The 22,525-nt window shown below is 36.1% G+C and overlaps 1 protein-coding gene across 2 annotated transcripts in view; it reads right to left on the bottom strand.

The window, feature by feature from the left end:
* The window catches only part of RAVER2 (ribonucleoprotein, PTB binding 2), an 88,960-nt gene that overhangs the window by 46,384 nt on the left and 20,051 nt on the right, over positions 1 to 22,525 (bottom strand). For both annotated transcript variants that reach the window (XM_045477695.1, XM_045477696.1), the window contains exons 3-5: positions 17,426 to 17,895; positions 14,225 to 14,416; positions 2,168 to 2,294 (exon numbers count right to left, since the gene is read on the bottom strand). In XM_045477695.1, coding sequence (XP_045333651.1) covers positions 2,168 to 2,294; positions 14,225 to 14,416; positions 17,426 to 17,895 — 789 coding nt within the window. The remainder of the gene's footprint in view (positions 1 to 2,167; positions 2,295 to 14,224; positions 14,417 to 17,425; positions 17,896 to 22,525) is intronic.

The following is a 22,525-nucleotide window of genomic DNA, read 5'->3' as shown; positions in this document are numbered from 1 at the left end:
GAAATCCCACCACATTCTATGCTGATCAAAACCCATTTACAGGATATGTTCATGTCTGTGTATACCCTATTTCTGGACAAATCAGAAAACCTAGGCTGTTATCTACAAGAGGACAACCAGTTGGGGAGGCCTGAGAGCATATCTTGGGACACATTATGGAAAGCCAAATACAAAACGGTAGTCTTCAAAGAAGTTAACGAGGTGTACAAAAAAATACTAGAATTCTTGTTCATATTAACTTTCATCCTTAAATAAAAAATATTAAGTTTTATCATTTCTTAATATACAGGTCGACAAGGGTGCATTTATATAACTGACATATAATTGATACATATACTGTATACACTGGGGCTCTGCTCAAAATTTATTTTACTGATATGGCTGCATATTCAAAAAATAAGTAAATTTTAAGAAGACCACTGACCTGGAGAATAGAAGACAGGGAAAACCAAAAATGACTAAGGTCTCATGGTAGCTGTCTTTTCAAATATTATTAGAAGTCTTTTCTTATGGAAGAAGGAATAGATTTATTCTGTGTTTCTTCAGAGGAAGAACTAGAATAAATGGCTAAAATTATAGGGATTACCATCTAATATTTTAAAAAAACTCTAGTAAATAAATTTGTCTAATTAGGGAATAGGTTGCCTTGGGAAATAATGAGCTTCTCATGCTTTAAGTAATCAAGACGTAAAAAACTATCTCTATACCATTAAAATTGTAGAAGAGATATCTGATTATGTAACAGGCTGAACCAGAAAACTTCTAAAGCTGCTTCTTACACACAAATAATTGATGATTATGGGACATATTTATTACTATGACTATTGTTGTATAATACAAAATTTAACTGGTCTTTGTCCCTGGTTCCTAGAAGGCATACTAGATCCTTACAATTTTCTGAGTGCTACAAGTATCTTTGTTATGCTAATGAGGTGACTCAAGGTGGGCCTTTATGGGGGGACTGCTCTTGCCAGAAACACCAGCTATATGATTAGGGGGCTGGAGCTTTGGGCCACGTGGTATCAGCAGGACCTCCTGATCTCCAGAGAGAAGAGTGAAACTGGAGATTGAGTTCAATAACAGGTCGTCATTGCTTACATAACAAAACTTCAATAAAAACTCTGAATGCCAAATTTAATTCAGTAGACATCTCTAGCTGGCGAACACAGAGATGTGCTCTGACTCCATGGGAAAAGATCACCAAAGCTCTGCATTCAGGGCCCTCCTAGACCTAGCTCTAAGAGTATTTTCTTTTGGTTGTTTCTGAGTTGTAGCCTTTATAATCAAACGGTAATCCTAAGTATAGTGCTTTCCTAAGCCCTATGAACTGTTATAGTAAATCATCAAACCTGGGGTGGTCATTGGAATCCCTGAATTTGTAGCCAGGGGTCAGAAGTACAGGTGGCTTGGGGCCCCCCTGAATTGACACCTGGTGCGTAAGGAGAGGCAGACCTGTTGGTGACTAAGCCCTTAACTTCTGGGGTCTGTGCTAACCCTGGGTAGTTAGTGCTAGAACTGAATTGCAGTCCACTAGCTGGTGTTAGACCAGTCAGCGTTGAAACAAACAGAAAATGTATTTAAACATTTTTATTCTAAACTTTAATGTTGAATATAAAAATTCACTTCATAATGCTAACGTATACATTTTATGTACATATAGTTGTACATTTCAAAAGGTAGGCTCTTATCAGAGAAGGAATACTAAATAGATATTTAATATATATCAATATTATAAAGATTTCCATAATGCTTTTGTCATTTTCTACAAAGTAAAACTATTTTTCAACAAAAAAGAGCAAAAAGGAAACATAACTTTAGCATTTTTGAACAAAGTAATTCTGCTAAAAATATTACTTAGAAAAGTATCATGTTGTCTGTTGATACAGTCCATAACAACGTAGCGTATTAATTATCTGGTCTTTAAATTCCTGTCATTTAATTATGAGCTAAACTGGTTTTAAAAAGGTAAAAGAAATCAGGAAACATATAAGCAGATTGTATCTACCAAAAACAGGCAAAACATATTATCACCTCAGACCATTAATTAAAATTCATGACAAGTCCTAGAAAAATATTTTTGGACTAATTTAAATGTGTTTTTCATATAAAACAGCACAAACTGACTTCATGCCAACCTTCTATATTTAATCAGTACCATGGTGCTTACCTGGTTTAACAGCTCGTCCACAAAGCTGGGGTTGTAGAAGGACTTGTAACAGGGCAGGGTTGTTCAAACTTTTCATAATTTGTACAGGATTTGGCTCTGGAAGTAAGCCTTTTTGATTACTGTGCATCTTTAATAAATACAGAAATAGGAAACATTATAACAAGGATAAGTACAAAAGATGAAATTTTAAAGGTTTTCTTTCAGAAATCCTCATTCATCTGATCTTTTAATGATACAAGCAAATTGCTTTCTATGATACATTTTTTTATATATTCTACAATTTCTAATTATGTTAAGATATATACTATAAATACTGTATAGCATATACTGAAATCATCATAAAATGTCTCAGTGAAATACAAATTGGCTCTAAGAGGACTAAGGATTTAGTAAGATAAAACAAAAACAAAAACAATTTAGGTAGCTAAATCTCTTCATACAAGTAGAAAGATGCCAAGGGTATCTGAATATATTAACAGGGAGATAATCTGTCGACGCAGTATGAATATCTTATACTACAGAAGAGCCTTACTATAACGTTTATCCAAAGCATAATAAAGTGGGTTGCCTTACGAATAAATTTTCTTTTAATAAAGGTCTTTATTAAGTTAATCTTCTGATACAAAGCTGAACTGGGTTCACACACATGTAATTAGGAGCTTCCTAAAATTCTGAAATTGTGTTCAGTTTTAAAAACCAACCTGATAGATGAGAATACTAACGTATGGTTATAAAAAAACTATAAACTTCTAGCCATGAAAAAATGGAGAACTGACAATGCACCTGGAATCCCACTCTAAACCCAGATACTATGAAGATAGAGGGACAGGGTAACAAATCTGAGAATGGGACACAAAACCTGTGAGAAATCCCTGGAGAGATAGAAGGCAGCAGGTCCCAGTGCAGAGGCAGACATCAAGGAGCATGAGAGAGCCTGGACCTACAGCCAGTTTGGGGAAGGGCTTTTTACTTGTGCAACTATGTTGCTGCCTCCGCACTGCCGTCTAGAGATGAGGACTTTCCTGGCCAGCACAAGAAGGGAAAACAGCAGCATCAATCTAGTGACAGCCACAGGACCAATGAATTAAGGGTTTCTCAAAGGTGCGGGATTGCCTGGTTGAGGTGGGAAAAGGGTTGCAGCCAAGGACAAATAGTAAAGGCAGAGGTACTCTGCTTCGCTCCTCACCGGCCTTCCCTAAACCCCAGCTAAGATGAGTAGGCTTTAGCTCTCCCCTGTCCAGCCTCTACTCCCTCAACCTCTAAACATTCACACACAGGGAAGCTGATATCCTCCCAGGGAAATACATATTCACAGAACACAACAACTAGACATGTGGAGAGAATGGAGCCCCTTAACTGTAAGAGACACTTGTAAGAGGCAAAACAGAATTAATGGACAGGAAATAAGAATGCTGCATAGTAACAGACATAATAAATATCCTTTAAAAAAAACATTTTTATCAGTAATGTGAATCAAGGAGTAGAAGTTACAAAGAATAACTAATTTGAAATAGTGGATATGAAAAATATAAATGTTAAAAAAAGAGAAAAACAGCCCTCATTTACCACATACTTGGCATTGTTCTAAGCACTTTACATGGATTGTATCACTTAGTTTTCCAAAACAACTCAACAGGGTTGATAAACTATTATCACCACTCTGTCCACTAGGAAACTGAAGAAATTCATTTATTTATTTTTTTTTTCAACGTTTATTTATTTTTGGGACAGAGAGAGACAGAGCATGAACGGGGGAGGGGCAGAGAGAGAGGGAGACACAGAATCGGAAACAGGCTCCAGGCTCTGAGCCATCAGCCCAGAGCCCGACGCGGGGCTCGAACTCACGGACCGCGAGATCGTGACCTGGCTGAAGTCGGACGCTTAACCGACTGCGCCACCCAGGCGCCCCTAAACTGAAGAAATTCATACAGAGCAATACGCTATCCCCTATCCTGTGCTTGAACAGATAGGTTAAACAGAATATGTGTTGCTGAAAAACAAAACAGTGACTGGAAATATCAGTTCAAAGAAAGTTCCCAGAAGATATCAGAAAAGGATAAATGGAAAATGCAAATAAACAAAACAAAACATGGATATAAGAAATGCAAACAAAAGAGAATAAGCAAGGCAATGAAGAGGTTAGAAGTGTCAACCTGTACAAAACAAGAGTCCCTGAAGGAGAAGAAAAAAAGAACAGGGTCTTTGAAGAAATAACAGCTGAGAATTGCTCATCATTAAAGAAAACTTAAAAAGCACAGAATGAAAGGGATTCACAGTGTTCCAGATATGATGTATAAGGAGAAAAACACACCTAGTCACATTTTTGGGTATGAAATTTAAGAATATCAAAGACAAATATGCTAACAGCTTCCAGTGAGAAAGAATGTATTTCCAAAGGGAACAGGAAACGATTATCATCTCCCTCCAAGCATCAACAATGGATTTAAGAAGGCAACAAATTAGTATTTTCAAAGGGCCAAAGGAAGAACTTTGAATATAGACTTTTATAATTTTATATTCATCTAAGCTATTACCTAAATATGTGAAAAGAAATTAAAATACTTCCAACTATACAAATTCTCAAAAGTTTTTATTTACCACATTAATACCATCTCTGAAAATCACATGAGATGCAGTAAATACAAGACATGTTACATGATATGTGCAAATAAACATATGTAAGATCAGAGTTAATTTCAATCTTGCATACAAAACCTAGTACCATGGGGGGAAATATTTAAGGCAACTGTAAAAAAAAAATGTAGATACCAACATGGTGGTAGGTGAGATAGGAAGAAGGAAGTAAGACGGAGATAAGAATGAGTTAAGTGGCTCTCCACTGTTATTCAACATAGTATTGGAAGACTTAGCCTTGGCAATCAGACAACACAAAGAAATAAAAGGCATCCAAATCGGCCAGGAGGAGGTCAAACTTTCACTCTTCACAGATGACATACTGTATATAGAAAACCCAAAAGATTCCACCAAAAAACTGCTAGAACTGATCCACGAATACGACAGTCACACAATATAAAATCAATGCACAGAAATCAGTTGCATTCGTATACACCAATAATGAAACAACAAAAAGAGAAATCAAGGAATCGATCCCATTTATAATTACACCAAAAACCATAAGATACCTAGGAATAAATCTAACCAAAGAGGTGAAAAATCTATACACTGAAAACTATAGAAAGCTTATGAAAAAAATTGAAGAAGATGCACCAAAAAAAAAAGAAAAAGGAAAAATTTTCCATGCTCCTGGATAGGAAGAACAAATATTGTTAAAATGTCGATACTACCCAAAGCAATCTACATATTCAATGCAATCCCTATCAAAATAACACCAGCATTCTTCACAGAGCTAGACTAAACAATCCTAAAATTTGTATGGAACCACCAAAGACCCCGAATAGCCAAAGCAATCTTGAAAAAGAAAAGCAAAACTGGCGGCATCACAACCCAGACTTTAAGCTGTATTACAAAGCTGTAATCAAGACAGTATGGTAATGGCACAAGAACAGAAACTCAGATCAATGGAACATAATAGAGAACCCAGAAATTAACCCACAAACATATGGCCAACTAATCTTTGACAAAGCAGGAAAGAATGTCCAATGGAATAAAGACAGTCTCTTCAGCAAGTGGTGCGGGGAAAACTGGACAGCGACATGCAGAACAATGAACCTGGACCACTTTCTTACAGCACACAAAAATAAAATGGATGAAAGACCTAGATGTAAGATAAGAAGCCATCAAAATCCTCAAGGAGAAAACAGGCAGCAACCTCTTTGACCTTGGCCGCAGCAACTTCTTACTCAACACATCTCCAGACGCAAGGGAAACAAAAGCAAAAATGAACTATTGGGGCCTCATCAAAATACAAAGTTTCTGCACAGTGAAGGAAACAATCAGCAAAACTAAAAGGCAACAGACAGAATGGGAGAAGATATTTGCAAACGACATATCAGATAGAGGGTTAGTATCCAAAACCTATAGAGAACTTATCAAACTCAACACCCAAAAACAATCCAGTGAAGAAATGGGCAAAAGACATGAATAGACACTTCTCCAAAGAAGACATCCAGATGGCCAACCGACACATGAAAAAATGCTCAACATCACTCATCATCAGGGAAATACAAATCAAACCACAATGAGATACCACCTCACACCTGTCAGAATGGCTAACATTAATTAACAACTTAGGCAACAACAGATGTTGGCAAGGATGCAGATAAAGAGGATCTCTTTTGCACTTTTAGTGGGAATGCAAACCGGTGCAGCCACTCTGGAAAACAGTATGGAGATTCCTCAAAAAATTAAAAATAGAACTACCCTACAACCCAGCAATTATACCACTAGGTATCTATCCAAGGAATACAGGTGTGCTGTTTCAAAGGGGCACATGCACCCCAATGTTTACAGCAGCACTATCAACCATAGCCAAAGTATGGAAAGAGCCCAAATGTCCATCAACTGATGAATGGATAAAGAAGATGTGGTATATATATAAATGGAGTATTACTCGGCAATCAAAAAGAATGAAATCTTGCCATTTGCAACTACGTGGATGGAACTGGAGGGTATTATGCTAAGCGAAATTAGTCACAAAAAGACAAGTATCATATGACTTCTCTCATATGAGGAATTTAAGATACAAAACAGATGAACATAAGGGAAGGGAAGCAAAAATAATAGAAAAACCAGGAGGGGGACAAAACACAAGAGACTCTTAAATATAAAGAACAAACAGAGGGTTGCTGGAGGGGTTGTGGGAGAGGGGATGGACTAAATGGGTAAGGGGCATTAAGGAATCTACTCCTGAAATTATTATTGCACCATATACTAATTTGGATGTAAATTAAAAAATAAATTTTTTTTAAATGCAAAAAAAAAAAAAAGTTAAGTGGGAAGAAAGAGATACTAATAAATCTAGGGATGTAAATAAGTTAGGGACAATCACCAAGAGGATGAAGATAGAGAATATTACTCTCAAACAAGAGGAAGAAAATTCTTATTCATCCAACAGTAGATGGGAAATGAAAATAAAGGGAAAAAGTATAGGGTGCCTGGGCGGCTCAGTCAGTTAAGCATCCAACTTCGGCTCAGGTTATGACCTCAAGGTTCAGGGTTTCGAGCCCCACATCAGGCTCTGTGCTGACAGCTCAGAGCCTGGAGCCTGTTTCAGATTCTGTCTCCCTCTCTCTCTGCCCCTCCTCCCCTGCTCATGCTCTGTCTCTCTCTCTCAAAAAAAAAAAACAAAACTAAAAACATTAAAAAAGGGGGGGTGGAAACATGATATAAAAGAATAATCATTACTACATATTCAAGCAGTTTCAATATACCAACTAAAGACATACTTTTTTAATTTGATTTTTAAACACATGTTTTTAGAGCAACATGTTAGCTATAAGACACATACCTAAAACAAAATGTAAAGAAAGGTTAGTAATAAAGGGACGGCAAATATAAACTAAAAGAAAGCTGAAATAGCAATTCTAACATCAGAAGAACATATATACTGGCAAAATGATCAATATGACTACAAACAAATGTGTACCTAATTAATAATACCTATACCTATCTATGTATCTATGGAGAAACAACTAACAGACTAAGGAGAAAAAACCCAACAATTACACAGATAAATTCTAATACTTTCTCTCAATGACAGATCAAACAGACAAAAAAATAAGATATTGAAGATCTGAGTCATAATTAATAAACTCAAGCTAATATTTATACATACATATATGCACATATAACTTTATAACCCACAAACATAGAGTCTGGATTGTTTCCGAGCACACATGGCTCATTCACAGAAAGTAACCATGTACCATAAATTACAAATCTATGTCAGAAGAACAGTTTTTGAAAATTTGTAAGTGGACATAAAACAAAAACAAAAGCTTTGAGTATAAAAGGAAATAAAATAATTTTAAACATTTATAACCTGAAATTTATGACATTGTTTAGAATTGTGGAATCACTATATTGTATACCTGAAACTAAAATAACACTCAGTGTTATAAAATTATTAAAAACACTGTAAATTATAAAAACGTAAAGCCAAAATAAAATTTATGACACATAGGTATAGCATTAGTTAAAAAGAAACTTGCTTTAAATATATTCATCAGAAAACAACCTAGATTGAAAATAAAGGTGCTAAGTACTAATATCAATAAAGACAGAGGAGAAAGAGTAAACCTGAAAAAGAAAAAAACAAGGGTATCATAAAGATAAGGCCAGACACTGTGGAAAACAGTACAGAGGCTCCTCAAAAAAATTAAAAATAGTATTACCATATGATCCAGAAATTTCTCAATTGGATATTTACTCAAAGAATATAAAAACACTAATTTAAAAAGATATAGGCACCCCTATGTTTACTGCAGCATGATTTACAACGGCCAAGATGTGGAAGCAGTCCAAGTGTCCACTGATAGATGAATGGATACAGCAGAGGTGATACACACACACACACACACACACACACACACACACACACACACACACACACAGAAAATGGAATAGTTCTCAGCCAAAAAAAGACTGAAATCTTGCCATTTTCAACAACATGGATGGATCTAAGTGAAATAAATCAGAGAAAGGCAAATACCTTATAATTTCATTCACATGTAGAATTTAAGACACAAAACAAAGAGAAAGACAAACTGAGAAACAGACTCTTAACTGTAGAGAACAGATGGTTCCCAGAGGGGAAGTGGGTGGAGGGAGGGGCGAAATAGGTGAAGGGGATTAAGCGTACATTTATCATGATGAGCACTGAGTAATGTACAAAATGACTGAATCACTATACTGTACCACCTGACACTAATATAACACTATGTTACCTATACTGGAATTAAAATTTAAAAAGAAGGGCAGAAATATGCAAAAGGTAGAAATAAACACAAGAAAACTGTTTCTCTGAAAAGATAAAATGGGGAAATCTTTTGCAACACTGATCAAAGAGAAAAAAAATAAATAAAATACACAATGAAAATGAAAACAGTAGGAGCACCTAAGTGGCTCATTCGGTTAAGTATCTGACTCTTGATTTTTGTCCAGGTTATGATCTCACTGTTCCTGAGATCAAGCCCTGCACTGGGCCCTGTGGTGACAGTGTGGAGCCTGCTTGGGATTTTCTTTGTTTCTTTCTTTTCTTTCTGTTCTCTCTCTCTCTCTCTCTCTTTCACTCTTCTTCCCTCTTTGTCCCTCCCTAGCTCATGTGCTCTTCTGTCTCTCAAAATAAATAAATAAAATTTTAAAAAATGAGAACAGACGAAATAAACTTTTAAAATATTATAAATGACTATGTGCCAATAAATTTGAAAAATTAACCAAAATGGATGATGAATTTGTGGAATATAATCAAATGCCAAATACGGCATAGAGACAAAAATAAAAGTAAAATGTCTAAACATCTATAGGAGAAACGTAAATGGTAACCGATGATTTTCCTCTGTATGAGTTTCCAGGACTAGGTCTACATGATTTCATGGACAAGATTTCTCTAATTTTCAAAGAATGGGCAAGCCCTATTTTATATGAATTGATCCATGAAGTAGCAAGAAAAGGGGAGCAGGAGAAAAAACAGTTAAATCAGTTAATGAGGTATTTCCCTTGATTCCAAAATAAATGATGGTACAAAAAATTTTAAGCATTTTTCACTTATGAGGACACGTACACATATGCACAATAAAATATCTAATCAAATCACACAATGCATTGGAAAAAATATTATCAATTACAGTTTATAATGCAAGGATGGTTTAACATGAGAAAATCAGTGTGATTCAGCACATTAAAGAATTTAGGGAGAAATCACAGGATTATCTCAAGTTGCAGAAATGCTCTGATAAATTTTAGTACCTATTTATGACTTTTTAAAATTTTTACTAAAAAATTTTTTTAATGTTTATTTATTTTTGAGGGTGGGGGGGGGGGAAGGGCAGGGAGAGGGAGACACAGAATCTGAAACAGGCTCCAGGCTCTGAACTGTCAGCACAGAGCCTGACTCAGAGCTCGAACTCATGGACTGTGAGACCATGACCTGAGCTAAAGTCGGATGCTTAACTGACTGTACCCAGGTGCCCCATGATTTTCTTTTTTAATCTCAGAAAATTTGATAAAGTATATGTACCAGGAACCTGTAGAAAGCATCAATGCAAATGCATTACTTTTAAGATCAAGAAACATTTAAGATTTCTCATTATCACTGATATATGATCATGAAGGGCCCTGCATGCCATGCAAAGGAATCTGAATTTATTCAGACATTAAAGAATATTAAGTAAATGACATAATCTGATTTGAAGATGGAAAAGATCACTCCTGAGGTCTTGTGAAAGATGGCTTACAGTGGTGACCACACAGAGGGTTATTCTCAACACTAAGGTGAGAAAAGATGAGATCCTGAACAAAGTAACAAAGATGTTGACAAGTTTCAAGGATTTAAGAAATGTTGGGACATACAACTGAAAGGATTTACTAATATTTTTGACATCTGGATTTGGGCAGCAGGTGAGGGAAACCAATCATGATTAACTGAGTTTTTGGTTCAGATAATTTTAGTTTGGGTGAACTTGTGCCACATACCGAACACAGAATTATACATGTATGTCACATATTTATAGTGGCATCAAGCCACCTAGGTGTTTTTCTCTAACGGAGCACAGTGTCCTGGTGCAAGTAGGCGACTGGATGGATTCAGAGTTGTAACCTCAGCAAATCCAATCCCACATTATAGAGAACACAGAAAAACAAGTTCCAGAGAAAAGATAGTTTTCTTTTGAAAATGTTGAAATTTAACTACTTATATGAAGGAAGAATGTTTAATAATCATTTGGAAATGCATATTTAGTGCTGAGGGCAAACTGGTTCAAAAATATAAGCTTGTAAGTCATTACTGATAGGCAATAACTGGGGCTATTGGAATATACAAGAAGTAAGTGAAAAAGCCAAAGGCAGAAGTCTGATACCAGCCCTTAGGGAAAAAAGAAGAAAGGGCACGAATAGTTAGGCAGAAAAAGAATAGTGGGTAGAATTCAAGATGGTGGAGGAGACTTTTAAAGACAACAAGCAATAAAATGCTGAATAGTGCCTATTCAACTTCAATACTAAGAAATCTCTATTAATCTAAATGGGAACAGATTCACTTGAATAGCTGAGGTAAAAACCACAGTATATCAGGCTGAGGCGGAATGGGAAATGAAGAAATGGGAATGAAGCAAGTAGGGGCTAATTGTTCAAGAGGCTCCAGTTGTGAAGGAAGAGCAATATAAAAGCCAATTTCTATTTTTTTAAATATGAAATTTATTGTTGGGGCACCTGGGTGGCTCAGTCGGTTGAGCGACCGACTTTGGCTCAGGTCACGATCTCACAGTTTGTGAGTTCGAGCCCCGCGTCAGGCTCTGTGCTGACAGTTCAGAGCCTGGAGCCTGCTTCGGATTCTGTCTCCCTCTTTCTTTGCCCCTCCCCCACTCGTGTTCTGTCTCTGTCTCAGAAATAAACATAAAAAAAATTTTTTTTAAATACGAAATTTATTGTCCAATTGGTTTCCATACAACACCCAGCGCTCATCCCAACAGGTGCCCTCCTCATTGCCCATCACCCACCCGCCCCCCACCCCCCATTGACCCTCAGTTTATTCTCAGTTTTTAAGAGTCTCTTATGGTTTGGCTCTCTCCCTCTCGAACTTTTTTTTTCCTTCCCCTCCCCCCATGGTCTTCTGTTAAGCTTCTCAGGATCCACATTAAGAGTGAAAACAGGGGCGCCTTGGTGGCGCAGTCGGTTAAGCGTCCGACTTCAGCCAGGTCACGATCTCGCGGTCCGTGAGTTCGAGCCCCGCGTCAGGCTCTGGGCTGATGGCTCAGAGCCTGGAGCCTGTTTCCGATTCTGTGTCTCCCTCTCTCTCTGACCCTCCCCCGTTCATGCTCTGTCTCTCTCTGTCCCAAAAATAAATAAACGTTGAAAAAAAAAAATTAAAAAAAAAAAAAAGAGTGAAAACATATGGTATCTGTCTTTCTCTGTATGATTTATCTCACTTAGCATAGCACTCTCCAGTTCCATCCACGTTGCTACAAAAGGCCTTATTTCATTCTTTCTCATTGCCAAGTAGTATTCCATTGTGTATATAAACTACAATTTCTTTCTCCATTCATCAGTTGATGGACATTTAGGCTCTTTCCATAATTTGGCTATTGTTGAGAGTGCTACTATAAACATTGGGGTACAAGTGCCCCTATGCCTCAGCACTCCTATATCCCTTGGGTCAATTCCTAGCAGTGCTATTGCTGGGTCATAGGGTAGATCTATTTTTAATTTTTTGAGGAACCTCCACACTGTTTTCCAGAGTGGCTGCACCAATTTGCATTCCCACCAGCAGTGCAAGAGGGTTCCCGTTTCTCCACATCCTCTCCAGCATCTATAGTCTCCTGATTTGTTCATTTTAGCCACTCTGACTTAAAAGCCAATTTCTAGAAAGAATTTTTAAAGGAAAGGATCTGAGCATGTTTATGAGAAGATGGGATGGAGCTAGCAGAGCAACCAATGAAAAAACGTTGAAAGGTAAGGATCATGATCCTTGAAGATGGGAGACACAGTCATGAGCCGCTGTGTTGGCTGGACGAGGTACAACTCTTCCTCCAAGAGAGCAGGGATCTTTGTCCATGGATGAAGCATGACCATCTGATACAAAGGACGAAGGCAGAAGAGAGATTAAGGCTTAAGGTAATTGCTGTAGAAAATGGAGAAGAGCAGCTGATGAGAGATGTGAAGCTAAAGTTTTTCAGGGGACCAGCCATAAATGCAGGACACACACATGTAGTAGCATCAAGTCACCCAAGTGTTTGTTTTTCTTCAAGAGGACACAGTGCTCTGGCTGCAGAAGTAGGTGACTGGATGAATTCAGAATTGTAAACTCAGCAACTCTGATCCAACAGAGGCATGACATTGACAGTCAAAGAATAGCTGAGGCTGTGACTTAGAACAGGAGAATGACAGGAGAGCTTAAGAAGGAAAAGGCAAACTACAAAAGAAGGGAGAAGGGATCAAGGACCAGACATGAAGTGCCAGAACAGGAAGAGGAGGGCAAGTGATGTGAGACCAAGAGCAATCTCCTATCCTTTTCTCCCTCCCCCGTTCATCCATGAACCACTTTCAGACTAATCTCTTGATGGCTTCATTCTGATCCCATCACTACCTTGTTTATATACCTCATAAGCTCCCCTCTGCTTATCAAATTCAGTCTAAATCCTTCCAGTGCTTGATGGTCCTCTGATTTGGCATCAACCTACCATCTCATCCCTTTCTATACTACTCCACCTCCACCACTCACCACTCTGGAAGCATGCAAATTTCACCTCATCCTGCTGCTTGAAACCTTTCATTCAATTCCTTCTACCTCCTTATGGTTGCCAGATTTAATTGGTAATACCCAGATGGGTTTCAGATAATCAATGAATAATTTTTTCAATGTAAGTATGTCCCATGCAAAATTTGTATTTATCTAGCAATTCTGTCCTCCATTCCCAACAATACATTTCAAAATCATACTTTAACGTCACATTCAAATGTCACACTATGCTAACATGCCTCGAGTAAAAACTGAACAAGAAATAGTGTCTATCTGCATGGAACTTCCATACTACAGAGGTACAGAGAAAAATAAGCAGGCAGTCAACAATAAAGAAGTAGTTACAATGAGCCATGTGGGCAAAAAGGAGGCACACGCCTTCCTGTATTTGCACTATGCATACTTTATGAACACTTTGTAAAAAGAGACATTACACTCAAAGTTTAGAACAGAACATTCCTTCAAAAAAACTTCTTCAGATGGATACACTTTACTTTATGCAATTTTTTCTTTTGTAATGACTCCTGGCTTGATTTGACAGAGATACCATTTAGCCAATTTTTACAAAGGAAGAATGTCTTTGTGTAATGGAAATGTAATGAAGGTCCAATGATGGTCAACTGGTTTGGATAGATTAAGATAGCATTAGCATTCTTCTATATCCTCATAAAGAACAATAAACTTACCACACGTTGAGCTGCTATCAATGCTGCTAATGTACTTCGCCCAGGTGCTCCTGGGGCACAGAAGGAAACGTGGACTTTGCTTCCCTTGATCGTCATACCATCAGCGGCTTGCTGAACCTCTTCAGCATGCTCTGCAGTGTTATATTCCACCACTGCAAAGCCGCCAACGTAACTACCTTCATCCTGTGCAAGCTGATTTAACAAAGTTTGTTAAAAGGAGAATCCTAATATCTGGTTAGAAATATTTATTTTCAGTATGCAATTTTCATTTTCAAAAACAAATGTATCAGAGCATATACTGGTGAAAATAATGTATTCTCTCTCTAAAATTAAATGTTTCCTAGTTGTGGGATGCCTGGCTGGCTCAGTTGGAAGAGCATGCGATCCCTGATCTTGGGGTCATGAGTTCGAGCCCCACGCTGGACATATAGGTACATTAATAAATAAACAAATATATAAATAACGAATGTTCACTAGTTGCTTAGATGCAGTCCTGAAGATAGGATGATAAACAAGACTCTGTCCAATTTCTTTTCAATTCTTTGATTTTCTAATTTACTTTAAAACTCAAAGCTCAAATGACAATATTCCCTCTATATTAAGAAAGATGTGTAACTGATAATTTATAGAAAAATGTAGAAACACAATAAATAACACTTTCTTTAAAATAAATTTACCAGATACATGGACAAAGAAAGATACTGAACAATTATCTGACCACATATCTATGTAAATTAAAGTTTATATTATCAAGAGAAGAAAGGTAGGAGGAACCATATTCAACTTTTAATTCAGTATTTCAGGAAGATCTCAGGAATTTGGTCAAGTATTCCAAAGCAAACCTTATGTGGGAAAATTGTGCCCCGGGTTTGTTAAAATACCATATGCAACACACAAGCTTTATTTCTGAATGTGCCCTAAACAAACTCCTACAATGCAGAACTAGATTTATTTCCAGTCACCCACCTGTAAGAGTGTAAAGGAAGATACTAAAGTCCTGGATCTGTAAAGACTGGTACAAAGAGCAAAAATAAGAACAAAATAAGACACTAAAAAGTTTCTAAGTTTTGAACATGTCTGAATTATCTTAAACACATTCACTCTATAAAGTGGTAAATGTGATAAAATTCAGCATGGTATGTCTTTGAGAAGACACATCTATGATACTTGTTTGGATTTGGCATCTCATAAGTTAATATTACAATTAAATTATTTCTTAGTCCTTTTTAGTTTCTTTTCTCTTATTTTTGAAGTTTTACTTTCTAACTATACAGTGAGACCAAATTTCTATCTTTCCTTCACATTCTTCCTTCCTTTTAAAACTTTCCTCATGAAACTTTTCTTCCATGAAACTTTTTCCAATTACATGGGAGAAAGGGAAAACATATACCTCTTCTAAACATCTCTCCTACAACCCCGTTCCTCTTGTAATCCAAACCAGATATTAAAATTAAGATTTGTAAAAGCCATCACTGTCTTTGGTGTCCCTTGATTACAAAGTAAGAGACTATGTCCAACGTAGTCCATGTCTACCTACCAAGCAAGAATCTGAACATCACAGATCCACTGCTAAAGGCATCATAAAGTTATTTTATCTTTTGAAAACGTTTCAAATACTTATTATTCCTGGTTCATTATGGTAACTTTCATGCCTATATAAATTATAATACCATTTTAATTCTTCCAAAAGACAAAATCCTCTAAGTCCACAGCATCAGTAGTTTTAAAGAGTTTTTTTTAGTTCAATAGGAGAGCCACTCAAACATGTATTAGTCTGACTCCCCATCTAGTTAATTTTCCATTATTTTGAAGTATTTTAACAGAAGCTAAATGGCCACTTGCAAATAGTGTAACAAACACTTTTCTACCAATGGCAAGCTGGATTAGAGAACCTCTCAGGTACCTTCCAATTCTGGGATTCATAATTCAAATACAATTTGTGATAAAAAGCTTTCCCCCTCACATTTGCCTCAAAGGCCTCAACGACAGCTACAAAGAATTATATATGACCTTAGAATATCACTATACAATTTTTAGTATTCAAAAATAGTATATGGATTAGAGAAATCACTTTTCAATAACTGAGCAAAGACTGACAAAGCTTTGTCACAAAACTTTCTAATTTTATGAAGCTCTTGGATGGTTTCTTTGATGTTTATATTGGGATTGGAGGGGTAGAAATGAAAAAATAAGGTAGGCATTTATATATATATATAATATATACTACATATATATTATATACATATATATTATATATAATATATATAATATATACACACATATATAATTATAATTATAGATATTATATATAGTTATGTAGTTAGCTATATATATTATTTAAATATACTATGGTTATGTATATATATGTGTGTGTGTGTGAGTGACCATAACTCCTAGCCTCCCATTATAATCAGTAGAGACTGATTAAAGAAAACTGGTGGGGTGGTGGGGGTGGAGAACAGGGGTTAAGAAGAAAAGAAGCATGAGAGAGAAGGAGAGAAGAGAGAGAAGGAAGAAATTAAGAAAAGCAAGAGAGAAAAAGAATCCATTAGTTGCTATCAAACACCTATAAGGGAAGGATCTTATAGTTCATATCTATGTTTTGTAGAATATATTTAATCTTACTGATAAATTACATGAAAATTCGTACCAGTGTTGTCAGTTTTCAAGATCTTCTCTAAATGTCTCACCATGATCCCATTAGGACAGAATTACACATTCTTTTTAAACCTCATAATACTTTTCTATCTTCCAATAATTACATCACTCTTTATACAGGACTTATCATTATTTGCTTGTCAGTACCTTCTGCAAAATTGTAAGGTATTGAGAGAGTACGTTTCTATTCTATTTCTAACTTTTAGCAATATACTGTTTGGTGTGGAGAAGATAATAAGTAAAACTTGGATAGATGAATGGATCAATGAATGAAAGGCTAGACACATGGATGGAAAGAGGTGAATGAGTAAGTGATGGGTTTGCTAAGACATACTTAACTATATAATACTATAGGTTGACCCACACACAATGGGAATTGATTTAAAATTTACCATGAACTTAAAGTCTTCATTACAGACTAAAGAAGAATTAGATTATCCACTGTGATATTCACATAGGCATAATAAATTTGTGAGTGCATATACAATAGATACAGAGGCAGATATTTTCAAATATTTCAAATGATACCCGAAAAATACATACCTGGCAAAACACAGGTTTATGTATACTGGAAAAAAATTGCAACAGCTCCTCTGAATCCCTGTAGTCACTAGGGAGTTTATCTATACAAAGGCACTTAGAATGAATTAGCTCTGCAGCCAATAGATTAACATCCATCCATTGTGCAAACAGAGCTGATGCTCCCAATTGTTTACCCAATAACTCCAATCTAGCCTTTGCAGCAAAGTCCTTTTTCATGTATTCCACAAATCCATAGCCTTTGGAATGGCCAGTAACCTCACTGTAGACTAGAAAACATCTCTCGATATTTCCATAAGCACGAACAAGTTCTTCAAACTCTTCTAATGTAAAAGAAGTGGGTAAGTTGGTAATACACAGCAAAGCATCTGTTGGCTGGAGCTGAACAATTAAGTCCTTTCCTCGAAAAGAATATTGATGGAACATCTGAATTGCATTCTGGGCTTGTTCCCCATTCAGTAAGGTAACAAAAGCTAGAAGATAACAAAATGAATTAAAGTTTTGTCTAAGCCAGTGTTTGCAAACTTTTTTGACTATGTATGACCCACAGTAAGGAATATATTTTTGGTCTGTGACTCAATAAACACACACACACACTTCAAATATTTCTGAAACAAAAGTATTAGTAACTGAAACTCCTGCCCTATGCAATGCACTCTGATATTTTCTATTCTATTTCATTGTGTTTTTTTAGGCTGATACCAACCACTAACCTAATTTCATGACCAGTGACTCAAATCAAAGTACAGGAATTATATCAGGAGTTCCACTGTAAGATACTACAATGTTCTGTTTTGGTTTTGATTTTCATACAGATTTTATTCTTTCCAACTATGTCTAATGCAAAATTTTATAAAGTCTTAAAATTTTTCTTTCATATTGAAGCACCTAAATACATAAAGCAAATATTGACAGAAAGCAAGAAATTGGCAGTAATACAATAATAGTAGGGAACTTTAACACCCCACTTACATCAATGAATAGATCATTCAGGTAGAAAATCAATCATGAAACAGTGTCTTTGAACGACATATTAGGGCAGATGGACTTAACAGATATATACAGAATATTCCACTCCAAATCAATAGAACACACATTCTTTTCAAGTTCACAAGGAACATTCTCCAGGATAATCATATGACAGGATACGGACAAGTTTCAATACATTTAATAAAATTTACATTTTTTTTTTCAACGTTTATTTATTTTTGGGACAGAGAGAGACAGAGCATGAATGGGGGAGGGGCAGAGAGAGAGGGAGACACAGAATCGGAAACAGGCTCCAGGCTCTGAGCCATCAGCCCAGAGCCTGACGCGGGGCTCGAACTCACGGACCGGACCACGAGATCATGACCTGGCTGAAGTCGGACGCTTAACCGACTGCGCCACCCAGGCGCCCCTAAAATTTAAATCTTGTATCTTTTCTGATCACAATGGTATAAAACTAGAAATCAATCACAAGAAAAAAAAGTGGGAAAAAAACACAAAGGTGGAAGCTAAACCACATGCTACTAAACAGCCACTGGATTTCTTCAATGAAGAAATTAAAGATGAAATTAAAAATACTTGAAGACAAATGAAAATAAAAACACAATGTTCCAAAATCTCTGGGACACAGCAAAAGCAGTTCTAAGAGGGAAATTTATAGGGATACAGGCCTACCTCAAGAAACAAGAAAAATCTCCAACAGTCTAACCTAACACCTAAAGGAATTAGAAAAGGAAGAAGAAACAAAGCCCAAAGCCAGGAAAGGAAGAAGATATTAAGATCAGAGCCAAAATAAATTAGAGAGTAAAAAAAAACAACAGAAAAGATCAATGAAACCAAGAGATAAAAGATCAACAAAATTGATAAACCTTTAGCCAGACTCATCAAGAAAAAAAGAGAGGATACAAATAAATATCAGAGATAAAAGGGGAATTAACAACTGACACCACAGAAATACAAAAGATTGTAAGGGAATACCACAAAAAAATTTGTCAATAGACAGAACAACCTAGAAAAAATGAGTAAATTTCTAGAAACATACCATCTTCCAAAACTGAATCAGGAAGAGATAGAAAATCTGAACAGACCAATTACTAGTAACAAAGTTGAACTAATAATGAAAAACTTCACACAAACAGAAGTCCAGGACCAGATTGCCTCACAAGTGAATTCTACCTTTCATTTAAGCAAAAATACTGATTCTCCTGAAACTATTCCAAAAATAGAAGAGGAAGGAAAGCTTCCAAATACATTCTATGAGGCCAGTATTACCCTGATTTAAAAAAAAAAAAAACAAAACAGAGACACTACAAAAAAAGTAAATCACAGACAAATATTCCTGGTGAACAGATGCAAAAATCCTCAACAAAATATTAGCAAGCTGCATTCGGCAACACATTGAAAGGATCATTCACTTGGATCAAGTGGGATTTATTCCAAGGAGACAAGGAGGTTCACATATTCATAAATCAATCAACAAGGATAAACCACATTAACAAAACAAAGAAGTCATACAATCATCTCAATAGATGCAGAAAAAGCATTTGACAAAATTCAACATGAACTGATGATAAGCTCTCTCAACAAAGTGTGTTTAGGGGATACATACCTTAACCTAAATAAAGATCATTCATGAAAAACACACAGCTAACATCATACTCAATGGCAAAAAACTGAAAGCTTTTTATCTAAGACCAGAAACAAGACAAGGATGTCCACTCTTGCCACTCTTATTTAACATAGTACAGAAGACCTAGCCACAGAAATTAAATAAGAAGTAAAAGTCATCCAAATTGGTAAGGAAGAAGTTAAATTGTCACTATTTGTAGATGGTATGATACTATACGTAGAAAACCCGAAAGATTTGACCAAAAACTATTAGAATAAATGAATGCAGCAAAGCTGCAGGATACAAAATTAATACACAGAAAATAGTTGCCTTTCTGGACACTAATAATTAAATAGCAGAAAGAGAAAGTAAGAAAACAATCTCATTTATAATTGTACTAAAAAGAATAAAATGCCTAGGAATAAATTTAACCAAGGAGGTAAAAGACCTGTACTCTGAAAGCTATGACATTGATGAAATAAATTGAAGATAACACAAACAAATGGAAAGATATTCCATGCTCCTGTATTGGAAGAGCGAATACTGTCAAAATGTCTACACTACTCAAAGCAATCTACAGATTGAATGCAATCTCTAACAAAATACCAACAACATTTTTCACAGAACCTGAACAAATAATCCTAAAATTTATATGGAACCACAAAGAACCTCAAGAAGCGAAAGCAATCTTGAGAAAGAAGAATCAAGCTCAAAGTGTTACAATCCTAGCTTTCAAGATCTACTACAAAGCTGTAGTAATCAAAACAGGATGGTACTGGCAGAAAAACAGACACATAGATCAATGAAACAGAGGGCCCACAAATAAGCCCATACCTATATGGTCAACTAATCTATAACAAAGTAGGCAAGAATATACAATGGGGAAGACAGTCTTTTCAATAAATGGTGCTGGGAAAATTGTACAGCCACATTCAAAAGAATGAAACTGCACCTTCTTACACCATACACAAAATAAACTTACAATGAACTAAAGACTTAAATGTGAGACCTAAAACTGTAAAACTCCTAATGGTTGCAAAAAAAAGGCAGTGATCTCTTGGACATCACCCTTAACAACATATTTATGGGTATGTTTCCTTAGGCAAAGGAAACAAAAGCAAAAATAAACTATTGAGACTACACTAATTTGCCTGGCCAAGGAAATCACCAACAGAACAAAAAGACAACCTAATGATTGTAAGAAGATATTTGCAAATGATGTATCTGACAAAGGACTGATACCCAAAACATATAAACATATACAAATCAACACCAAAAAACAATGTGATTAAAAAATGGGCAGAGGAGTGCCTGGGTGGCTCAGTTGGTTAAGCATTTGACTCTTGATTTCAGCTCAGGTCATGACCTCACAGTTTGTGAGATCAAGCCCTGTGGCAGGCTCTGTGCTGATAGCATGGAGTCTGCTTGGCATTTTCTCTCTCTCCTACTCTCACTCTCAAAATAAATAAACAAGCATTTCTTAAAAATGGGCAAAGGGCCTGAACAGACATTTTTCCAAAGAAGACATACAGATGGCCAACAGATACATGAAAAGATGCTCAACATCACTCATCAGCAGACAAATGCAAATCAAAATCATGAGGTATTACCTCACACCAGTCGCAATGGTTAGTATCAAAATGACAAGAACTAAAAGTGTTGATGAGGATGAGGAGAAAAGGGAACCCTTGTGCACTGTTAATAGGAATTTAAATTAGTGCAGCCACTGTGGATAGTAGTATGGGGGTTCCTCAAAACATTGAAAATAGAAATACCATATGATTCAGTCATTCCACCACTGGGTATTTACCCAAAAAAAAAGAAAACATTAATTTGAAAAGATACATGTTTGCTGCAACATTATTTACAACAAAGATATGGAAGCAATCCAAATGTCCATTAATAGATGAATGCATAGAGAAGATATGGTGTGTGTATATATATACATATATATGCACACACACGTATATATACACACATATAACAGAATATTACTCAGCCATAAAAAAGAATGAGATCTTGTCATTTGCAACCACATGAACAGACCTAGAGGGTATATTGCTAAGTGAAACAAATCAGAGACAGAAAGATAAATACCAAATGATTTCACTAATATGTGGAATCTAAAAAAACAAATGAATAAACAAAAACAAATGGGGGGGCACCTGAATGGCTCAGGTGATGGAGCATGCAACTTGATATCAGGGTCATGAGTTTGAGCCCCGTGTTGTGCATTGAATGTGCTTTAATAAAAAAAAAAAAAAAACTCTTAAATACAGGGAACAAACTGGTGGTTGCCTGAGGGGACATGGGGGAGTGGTGAGTGAAATATATAAAGGGAATTAAGAGGTACAAACTTCTAGCTATGAAATAAGTGACAGAGATGAAAAGTACAGCATAGGGAACACGGTCCATAATACTGTAATCATGTATGGTTACAGATGGTGACTACACTTACTGTGGTAATCACTGAGTAATGTATAGAATTGTGGAATCAATATGTCGTA

The sequence above is a fragment of the Leopardus geoffroyi genome, chromosome C1 (genome assembly GCF_018350155.1).
Source record: "Leopardus geoffroyi isolate Oge1 chromosome C1, O.geoffroyi_Oge1_pat1.0, whole genome shotgun sequence".
In the NCBI taxonomy this organism is placed as follows: Eukaryota; Metazoa; Chordata; class Mammalia; order Carnivora; family Felidae; genus Leopardus; species Leopardus geoffroyi.
Note: the sequence above shows the minus strand (reverse complement) of the source record. Positions and strands in the feature narration are given on the sequence as shown.